The sequence below is a fragment of the Pteropus medius genome, unplaced genomic scaffold (assembly GCF_902729225.1).
Source record: "Pteropus medius unplaced genomic scaffold, Ma_sr-lr_union100, whole genome shotgun sequence".
Classification (NCBI taxonomy): Eukaryota; Metazoa; Chordata; class Mammalia; order Chiroptera; family Pteropodidae; genus Pteropus; species Pteropus medius.
In genome coordinates this window covers 3,772,999-3,783,121 of record NW_024345600.1, presented here as the reverse complement: position 1 = coordinate 3,783,121, position 10,123 = coordinate 3,772,999, and the positions used below count along the sequence as shown (strand labels likewise).

General features: G+C 50.6%; 2 protein-coding genes across 5 annotated transcripts in view; one reads left to right on the top strand and one right to left on the bottom strand.

The window, feature by feature from the left end:
* Positions 1 to 739: 739 nt before the first annotated feature.
* Positions 740 to 7,146, bottom strand: LTBR (lymphotoxin beta receptor). 4 transcript variants are annotated; one of them, XM_039874124.1, is made up of 10 exons: positions 6,841 to 7,146; positions 6,616 to 6,712; positions 6,240 to 6,365; positions 5,984 to 6,160; positions 5,533 to 5,629; positions 5,282 to 5,385; positions 3,240 to 3,347; positions 2,905 to 2,930; positions 2,116 to 2,344; positions 740 to 1,751 (listed from the first exon to the last, which is right to left on the bottom strand). In XM_039874124.1, the coding sequence occupies exons 1-10, from the start codon at positions 6,934 to 6,936 to the stop codon at positions 1,510 to 1,512; spliced, it is 1,302 nt and encodes a 433-aa protein (XP_039730058.1). In that variant the 5' UTR covers positions 6,937 to 7,146; the 3' UTR covers positions 740 to 1,509. The 4 variants fall into 4 exon arrangements, with proteins under 4 accessions (XP_039730058.1, XP_039730059.1, XP_039730060.1 ...); XM_039874125.1 differs by having other exon boundaries at positions 5,294 to 5,385; XM_039874126.1 differs by having other exon boundaries at positions 6,008 to 6,160.
* Positions 7,147 to 7,232: 86 nt separating this feature from the next.
* SCNN1A (sodium channel epithelial 1 subunit alpha) overlaps positions 7,233 to 10,123 on the top strand; it is a 28,191-nt gene continuing 25,300 nt past the window's right edge. Inside the window, exons 1-2 of the mRNA XM_039874118.1 lie at positions 7,233 to 7,720; positions 8,677 to 8,838. Of these exons, the coding sequence (XP_039730052.1) occupies positions 8,709 to 8,838 (130 nt within the window). The 5' untranslated portion in view covers positions 7,233 to 7,720; positions 8,677 to 8,708. The remainder of the gene's footprint in view (positions 7,721 to 8,676; positions 8,839 to 10,123) is intronic.

Sequence of the window (10,123 nt, the reverse complement as noted above, 5' to 3'; positions counted from 1 at the left end):
CCAGCAACAGAATTCTTAACATTGGACCCAGATAGTGACCTTTTATGGAAGGAGCAGTCAGCTGGCAGCCGCTCTCCTCACAATCCTTCAAGCTAAGATCGTCTCTACTGGGCAGCATGGTAGATAAGTTCTGGGGCCCCAAACTTTCACTAAAGAGAGCTTGGAAGATTTAAAATTCTTTTGGGGAAAAAATAAAATAAGATGAAAAGAAAGAAAGTAAAAACCATGAGTGCTCCTTCCGAGTGAAAGGAGATCAGCCTAGATCTCTGCACCAGCAGGTGACCTTGGCCTCCCACATTTTTATGTCTCAAGTGCATATCTTTCCTTGCAATCAACCTTGCAGAACTCTTTTCACTCTGCATTGTGGCTGTGAGACCTAATGCCTGTGGAACATGCAGGAGGTCTGATTTTTTGAGAAAACCGGACCATTTTATTCATGCAAAGAAATTCTGGAAGGATATGTGTGAAGTTTTTATCCAAGAGGCCTCTAAAGCCAGACTAACTGGATGCAAGTCCCAGTTTTGCCATTTGTAGCTGAATTTGGCAAGCGACTTACCCCTTCTGTGCCTCAGTTTCCTCAGCTGTTGAATGGCAATAGTAACAGTATCTAGCTCATGGGGGTGTTGTGAGGATTACATAAATCATTATTGTAAAGCATTTAAACACTGCCTGGCACGTCGTCAGGATATTGGCTAATATTATTATAACCTGAATTATATATACTGGTCTCTCATAGAAATACCTTTGTGGGATTATATTTTAATGTTTTGATCTTTGCCTTTGATATTGCTCCAGTGGCACAATGTTTCTATATCGATCCCAAGAAAATAAATTATCTATGTCTAAATTTCCAATTTATTTGCATGTGGTTACAATTTATAAATATATTTGCTATTTTCCTCCCCCACCCACCTGAAACTATCTCTTATTCGTAGTAACCCTACCCAAACCCCCAGTTTTCAATGACTCCCTTTCCTCTGTAGGAGGGGAGGGGAGGGGTGGTCCTCCATGTAACTCCATCTTCGTATAGGGTCTACCTCAGTCCGTGTGAAGTGTGGGTCCTCGAAAGGCCTCTGAAGCTTGAGGATGGGTGCCACAAATCCGCTAGAGGTCTCAGTGATGTCCATGCGGCTGGCTCCTTCTGCGCCATGCTTTGGGTGCAGAGTGCCATGGTGGACAGCAGCAGGCATCATGTGCTCTGTCTGTGACTGATGCTGAGCTGGTACAGCCCCAGTGGGCAGGGGTTCTGCAACGAAGTCTCAGGCCTGCTCAGGCGGTGGTGAGAGTCCCGCGGTGGGCACTGTACCCAGCCAGTGCCCGGCCCTGCTCTCGGAGTCGTATCTGAGGCCTGGCCTCTTAAGAGTTTGCCTCTCAGGGGCCCTACTCAGGCCCTCTGTCAATCCTGTGAGGGTAGGGCAGCCTTGCGGGGAAGGTGCTCTTGTGCTTCCCTTCTCCTGGCTTTTCCCAGGCACCATCAAGCATGGCTGACAAATTAGGTCCTTGGCGCTGTTAGAGGGCATGGCACCTCAGTGTCTCTGTCTCAGCCAGATGCCAAGCTTTGCCATCTTCCTGGTAGGGTGTAGAGAGCCCGGGAGGACCAGGAGCACCCTCTTCAGGGATGGGGTATGGAGGCTCTGGGGGAGTAGGGGGGTCTCCAGGGCCCCGTGTTCCCCCCAGTACTGGCCCATTGTAGATATAGATGTTGCCAGTGACAGTCACAGACCCGCCAGTGACATGAATGCCATTGGTACCTATGGGAAGGGAAGCAGAAGGAGAGGGGCTGAGGGGACATGGTTGAGGAAAGAAGGCCTGTGTGCCCTCTGCATCAGACCCCCCGCTTCCCAAATGTCCTTGTTCTTCTGCCTCCTCCCCGTTCTTCTCTCTCCCCACCTCCCATATGCTATTGGTTTCTTGAGCTCTGTACTCATTTCTCTGTTTCTGGGTTTTTCAGTCTCTCCCCTTCCCCTCTAGTTGGGACACTCTGACCAGCTGTCAGAGTCTCTGTCTTGTCTCCATTTTAGTTTTCACATTTCAGTTTGACTCACGCTCTCTCCCTGCCCATCGTCTCTCCCATCCCATCTGCCTCACCCCCTCTTCTCTCTGCAGCCTGCTCACCATGGGCCACCTGGCCTTGCTCTGGGAGCTCAGCCTCCAGCTCCCTGGCATGGCTCAGAGGACTCTGCTGTTGTAGCACCTCTTCCTCCAATCCTGAGGTCGCTGGAGGCCAGGCCGAGGCAGGGGTCACGTCTCCAGGGATGGGCAGAAGTGGCTTTACCAAGTCAGGGAAGTGTGGGTTGATGTTTGGAGGCTCCCAGCTTCCATTAGCAGTATTTGATTCCTCTCTCTGCAGGAGAGAAGGCAGAGAACCAACAAATGATGTGGGCCTCAGACTCCCTCTTTAATTCCCACGCCCCACCCCAGCTTGGGCAGCTCATCACCCCCCTCTGCTCTTCCTCAGGCTCCTTGCCTCGGGCCTTTGCACCTGATGTTCTTGCTTCCTAGAGTACTTTCCCCAGATATCCTGATGCCTGGCTTCCTCATTTCTTTAGCTCTCTGCTCAAATATCAGCTTATCAGAGAGGCCTTCTCTGTCCACTAAGATAATATACCCCCATCCTCTGCCACTGTCACTCACTGACCCATTTGCTGCTTTTTCCCACCGTTATCACCACCTGATATGAATTTGTTTAACTTTATTTCTGCTCCACTGGCCTGAAACTCTAGGAGGGTAGCTACTTTGTTTTATTTTCTGCTATATCCACATGCCTGGGACGGTGCCTGGCACATGGTGTGCTCAAAAATTATTTGTCGAATGCATGAATGAATGTTGAAGCCTGCACACTCTTTTCCTGCCTACTCCCACCTCGTTCACTCTCCCCCTCCGCCTCTCAGCCTTCCCAGTTACCTCTGGATGCCTCTTGAGCAGGGATCCTGCAATGAAAATGAAATGGGTGTGAGGCCTCTGGCAGGCTTTCAATCTCCACACCCCACCACAATGTGTTGCTGCCCACCCCGGGGTCCCAGAAGGAATAGGTTGTCATTACCCTTATCTCTAGCCTTAGAATGGAGGGCTAGAGGGAGATGATGTCTATGTTGGGGGTAGGCATTGGGAGTCTTGAGGGTGCGGAGGGGCAGATGGGTTGGCACTGGGGTAGTTGAATAGTCCCTCCAAATCCCCTCTCCCATCCACGCGGGGACAGAAGGCCAGCCTCATCCCTGACTGCATCCAGCCCTTCTTACCCAGCTTTCTGCAGAGAGAGGGGTGGCTCTTCCAGGTGCAGGCGAGGATGGTGGAGAGGAGCAGTAAGGAGACCAGTGGCAGCATAATGGCCAGCACCAGCATAGTTCCTGCCAGGACAGCAGATAGAAAGGGGAAAGATGACCCGAGAAGGAAGTTAAGGAACAGCGTTCCAGTTCTTTAGCTGCTGTTCCTAAAGGCAGAATTAGAGATACTTCCCTGGATTGCAGAGGAGAACTCAGAATTGGAGGGATCTGCTAACAGCCAAGAGAAACTCTATTATGAATGGAGATGTTTGGGCTGGTACAGGTGTCCACTGTGTGAGGACAGGAGCTTGGGCAGTTGGTTTTCAAGGGCTGGAAGTGGGGGCGGGGGGCAGTACAAGGAGGGTGGGGCTTGGAGTGGTAAGCAGACTCAGGCTACAGGGTAGAGCCACATTTCTGTGGACTTGACCATCATACAGAGAAGCCACTGTAGGAACTGAGACTGCTCCTCTGTACCTGTGGGTGTGTTCAGAGGTGGGAGAGTAGGGGAGCCTTGCTTCTGAACCCTCTGCCTGTGGCTGCCTGGGAGAGTAGGGCTTGCAAGGCCTTCACCCTCTTGCAGGTTCCAAGAAGGAGTGGGAGTTCGGTTTCTCAGGACCTGATGTTTGGCAGTGGATAATTTCTCTCTTTCTGTGGGCCTCAGTGCCGCCATCCATGGAGTCTGCAGTGCCCATCGGCCACGCTAAGGAAGGTCAGAAGACTTGGACGTTTGTATCCTGGGCGTTTGCCCTTTCTGTTCTACCTAAATCTGTGGCTGAATAGAGTGCAGAATGGGAGGCATGAGAAGACATTTGACCTGGAGTCTTGAACACCTGGGTTCCTGTTCAGCTGTGTGACTTTTTAATTCATTTCACCTCCTCAAAGATCAGTTTTTTCGTATGTAAAATAAAGGAGTTAGACTCTAAAATTCCAGCTCTAAAATGTCATTCATATTTGATACATAGTTAAAAATTAATAAGAGGAAATGGAAAAATATTTATGATGTAGTTGAATGAAAAATCAGGTTATAAAATATTCAAATGACCCCACTTTTAGCAAAAAAAAAAAAATTACATGTATAGACACACATAGAAAAATGTCTTAGAGGATATATTAAAAATGAGTGAAAAACCAAACCAAAAAAAGGTTTAAGAGTGGATTTGTTAGGTGATGGTCCTGTGGCCGAATTTTAGTTGTGTGTATCTGAATTGTCTAACTTTATATACAGTGCGCATGCATTCTGGCATGGGCTTTGGAGTAAAAAGACCTGTTTACACGTCTTCATAACACCAGTTGCCACGTGGATGATCTTGGGCAAGTCATGTCATCTCTGTGAGCCTCAGTTTCCTCATCCCATAGGTGAGAATGATCAAAGAACTACTTTGTAGGACCAATAAGAGGATTAAATTATTAGTGAATGTCAGGTGTTCAGACAGTGCCTGACACACTTGCTCTCCATAAATGGAAGCTAAGATTATGAATATTTGCTAATTTAAAAAAGTTAATAAAATAACTCTTCCTCAATTAATAATGATTGCAATCATTAGAAACATCCTATAATTGTCTATTAGGCTAGGAAATGAATGACCGCATAGAAAAAAACAAAAAAAGAGTTAAATGTGGAATTATCTCTCTAACAACAAAAGTGTGTAATCTAATAAAGAGATATTTAATCCAGTAAATGAATTATATGATGGTGGCATGTCTAAACTGATGACAGTGATGTCAATTACAGTTACATCTCAGTGGGGAAGCATTCTTTGGAATATTATTATCATTCTTTGGAATAATAATATTATATATGTTATATACTTCAAGTTATATAACTTGAAAAGTATGTGTGTGTGTTTGTATGTGTTTGTGTGGGGGGTGTAAACTGGCCTGAGGACACTCCAATTTCTCTTTTAGGAATTTTTCTTCTTGCTGCCATTCTGAGAGGGAAGGATTCATATTTTCCCCATTTTTTCAGACAGGAGAAAGTAAGGCATTTTCCTAGATACCCCCAACCTCATGCCCCTCACCTGGTCCCTCACCTGGCATCTCAGGGGGCTCTGGTAGCTTTCTGCAGCTGGTGTCAGACTTGGCGGTGCCTGGCTCTATCTCCACCAGGCCCTGGTCCTCACACCTGTGGAGGAAAGGAGAGGTCCAACTCAAGAGGGCACATGGCTGGAAGTGGCAAGTGGCAAGGAGGGTCTCAGAGAGTTGAGCATGGGGTTAGGGTTGTTAGCAGCTGACGTTTCTGAGAGGGCGGGAGGAACATGGCCATACTCACCTTGTGTGGGGCTGGCATCGGGCGCTGGGGGAGGACGTGTTTTGGAAGTGCCCTGCCTTACAGGGCACACAGTTGCTATTAGCCTTCCCAATTTCACCTGGCAAGAGAAAGGGAAGGCCACCAGGGCGAGTGGGCAAAGGGAGCCTCTTGCTCAGCTCTGAGCTTCCTTTACGCCCACTGGATGGCTCCTCTTTGCCTACCCACCCATTCTGTAGCTTGCACCTTTCCCGATCTCCCCCAGGTTCCCCAGTGCTGAGGGGGACACCTATCCCGCCCCCGCCCCCCCCGCCCCTGTCCCAGTTTCATTTCTCTGCAGATCCCTTCTATGAGCTTTTCACAGGCAGGGAGAAGAGGCTTTTAATGCTGAAGAGAACTACCTGGAGGCTCACCGCGCACACAGAACTGTTCCCTGTCCCCATTTAAGATCACTGGCACCCAGACTCCTCCCTACCTTCAGCCCTTAATAACCTCTGACCTTCGAGCTCAGCTTCGGTGCCTGGTGGACAGTCAGAGAGTGGCTCGCAGTGTACACACTCATGGCCCCAAAAGATGCAGAACATTCCTGGCTGACAGTGGCACTGGGTTTTCTGTTTGCTAGTGCAAGGCGCAGTCTCCTGGAAGCCCAGTACTTGTGGGGAGACAGGAGAGCTCAGTGGAGGAACTGTGCTCCAAGGGATCCCAGCCCTCCCCAGGCACACCCCACTCACTCTGGTCACAGGGGCGGCACAGCTGGCAGTTGGAGAGATGGTTCCAGTGCTCATTGTAGGAATTTTCACGGCATTTGTCACAAACTGTGTCCTGGCTGCGGCTGCATTCGGTTGAGACGTATGTGCCTGGAAGGGCATAGGGCAATAGGAGTGTCAGGGGACCCAGGGTTCCACCCTCATCTCTGCTGCTTGCTATGTGACCCTGGGCCTGTCCCTCTCAGTGCCTGCATTTGAGGGATGGCTAGTGTTTCTCACTCTCTGTCTCTGCCAGCTGGTTTCCCCTGGAGACAGTGTATGCCTTCCCTTTAAGGCAGCAAGGTAGACTAGAGTCCCCTGTGACCCACCTCCCAGGCTTCCTCTGGCCATTGCCTCTCACCTGGGGGGCAGCGGGAGCAGCAGACCTGATGCTTGGGCTCATAGTACTCCTTTTCCTGGTCCTGGCAGGTTTGGTTCTCTGTGTTGTATGGGGGTACCTGCAAGGGGAGATAGAGGAGGGGGAAGAATTATTCAGGGATCAGCTGGGGAGGGCAGACAGGGAGGTGCCCAGACCTCTCTTCCCTACCCAAGTCCACCCCCACCCACCTGCACGCAGCCCCCTCACCAGTTGTGGCTGGGAAGCTGCCAGGAGATCACAGAGGCCTAGTATGAGTGGCCCCCAGGCCAGGCCGCAGAGGGAGGTGGCCCACAGCAGGCGCATGGCGGCCAGTCAGCCAGTCGACCAGATGGGTGGAGGCCAAGGAGTTAGATGTGAGGCCTGACCGTCCTGGGCAGTGGTGGCAGCAGCCTCCCGAGCCCAGGGGCCGGGACAGGACTCAGGCCGATGTGCCCCCAGGGGCCAAAGCGGCCGGGCCTGGCCTGGCCTCCAAGGCTCCAGAGCCAGGCTCAGGAAGTGGGAGTGGAGCTAGCCGGCCACGGGGGCGGGGACAGGGAGTGCTGGGAGCTAAGGCAGGCTGTCGCAATCACAATCGGGAAGAGGAACAGGCCTGTGTGCCTGTTGAAGGGTGGGAGGGGGTGGCTGGGAAAGCACGTGAGGGTGGCAGGGCCGGAACTAGGCCTCCTCCCTTCTTCGGAAGCCTGACTGGGACTGGAGGACTGCAGAGACAGGCCCAGCTAGTAGGAAAGGGGTAGCAGAGCCAGTGGACAATCCTCAGATGGGCCTCCGAGAGCCCAGCTAGGGCAGAGTTGATCCGAATGGATGGATTTCAAGACTGAGCCGTGTCCAGCCGGGTGTCAGATCTGAAAAATGGAGGGCCTGGAACTGTCAAACATGGAGAGTGCACAGACCCAGGGACAGCCAGCCAGACGCAGCATCTGGAAACCAGAAGTCCCGGGTGGCAGACTATCTGGATTCCTGGATTCCTTCTCTGTTGTGTGACTTTTTAAGATAAGCTACCAAGGAGTAACAAGCCTGCCACCAGCCCTCCCTTCCCCTCCCCTCATCTACCCAGTCCACACATTGATTGGCACAGGTTTGCCACAAGGTACTCCAGAGGGTGCAGCCCCTGCTCCCCTGTCCTTAGAGAAGGGGGAGGATGTGTAGACTGAGTTCCTGATTAGTAGGGGCAGCGGCAGCCGCCTCGTAGTTGGGCAGCAGTCACTCTCTTCCCAGCTTCCTCGCCCAGGAGCCTTTGAATCCCTCTGAACTGGAGGGGGCTGAGACCCCACCCAGACCAGTCCCCTCAGTTGCAAAGACTGAGGCTCAAGTAGAGGAGACCAGGATTCCAGTGAGGCTGAGTCTTGTGCCTGCCCCCTTTTTTCCCATCACTTCCCTGCAACCCATTAATAGTGCCCCTGGAGTGACTTACAGTTGCCACCCACCTCCCCCTTTATGCCAGGCTCTCTGTTCTCCTAATCTGTGCTCCTGGCTAAGTCTCGCCGGTCCTTGAGGTTCACTGGGGCTCTTAGAAGCACGCCCACCCCAGGCTGCCCAGCCCCCATGCATACTGTGCTCTGTGACCAGGTGTTTAGTGTCTGCCGCACCAGGCTGAGAGCTTTGCAGTGGCCTGGACTGAATCTTTAAGTCTGAGTTCTCAGTGTTTAGCAGAGTCTGGCACATACCACGTGTTCAGTATATATCTATGGAATAAAGGAACGATGCCTTGCCCGTGTCACATAGCCAGTCCATGGCAGAAGTAGCCTAGAGTCCAGGGCTACTGATTTCTGGGCCCCAGCTCATACCAGCAACCATGCTGCCTCCTGGTGTGACTCAAGGGTGCCTCCTTTGGCTTGAGGGGCTGACTTACTCTCATGAGACAGGTCACCTAGGCACTGTCCTCACCTCCTACCCCGGAGGGCCCAGTTCATCCTCACCCTGGTCTGTCCGACTGGCTGGGCAGGCTCTAGGTAGAGGAACTGGGAAGTCCTGGTGCAGGAGCTCATGCAAGAGCGAAGGGGTCTGCCAGAGCTTTAGACATTGCATTTTCCTCTCCTGGTGCAGGCCTGGGACTTGTACTCTGCTGCACTTACACGATGGTCCAAGGCTGTTCAGAAGGGAAGAAACATCAGAACGACATGCACTGCTCAGGGCTGCGGCTCTTTTCAGGGCAAGGGAATCGGGGGCTGGGACTGGACTTACCGCTGAGCTCTTACATGCATAAAGGTATGTATGTGTAGTGGCCTTATATTCTTTTTTCTCCTTTTTTCATTTTACTTTTTAGTGTGGAAATTTACACTTAACATATACATACACAAAAGGAGAGAAAATAGCTCGTGAACGCCCCGCTTCAACTCAGGGCGTCTTATTTCTTCCGTGTAATCCTCCCCAACTCTTCTCATCTCCCCTTAATTGTTTCGAAGTACATCCCAGACATATATCATTTCATTTGAAAATATTTCAGGATTTTACTCTAAAATACAGCAACTCTTCTCTTTTTAAGTGTAACACATGAACAACGGAGTGCATAAAGTACACTAATCTTACATATACAGATCATAATTTTCACTTTCTTATATGCTGTGTATCTCCCTAGAAATACCTCAAAAAGTTCCTGCATGCCCTTTCTAGTCAAAGCTCCCTGCTTCACAAAAAGCACTAACTCATATCCTTTCTAACACCAGTTGATTTAACTATATCTTTCTTTCTGCTGCTAACCACGCGCTGTCACTTCAGCGTTCAAGGACTCTCTGCGTCCTAAAGAAAGATCCCCAAGATTTGGATTTTAATCCTGGTCCCATCACTTCACCTCTCTGGGGGTCTTTTTTTTTGGGGCGGAGGTGGAGTGGGGAGGTGGGGCTGGTTTCCTTGCAGATCTGTTCTTCACCCTTCCCCGCGCGGAGCTGTATTCTCTACTGGGAACTACATTTCCCAGACTCCTTTTCCCTCAGGCTGCTGGGTAGTTTCAGCCAATAGGAAGATAGGTAGGCGGAGGACAGGTGGGCGGGGAAAGGGAAGAAGTTAGGCTATTTCTTCAACACCTAAAGCCCTTTGCTTTTAGTTGATTGGTTTTCCCGCAGTTGGTTGTGTTTCTTCCTTCCCTCCTTCCATAATCCCATCTATCAGGCAGCCCCCACTACTAAGTTCCTACCAGATAGCTTTGGAGGCTTCTGGACCTATAATGCTACGTTATCTTGCTGTCTTTCCAGCTCTAGAGATGACAGCTGCTTCCTGGTCTATTTTCTGGGTTGCCTCCCTGTCTCCTGTTGGCTTCCATAACCCATGTGCCAATTCTGTTTTAAGTTTCTTTCATTTGAGTGTTTTCTGTTTCCCGGCTGGACCATGATCGACAAATCTTACCCATACATGGTTATTATGCCTACCCAACCTTCTCCAAGAGGGTGAAGGGAGACTCATGGGTGAGGAATCCATGAATTTTTTTGTGACTGGGGCATTGTTTCCACTTCTTTCCTTTCGTGTTCTTCGCCAACTTCTTTGAAGTGTTACTGGT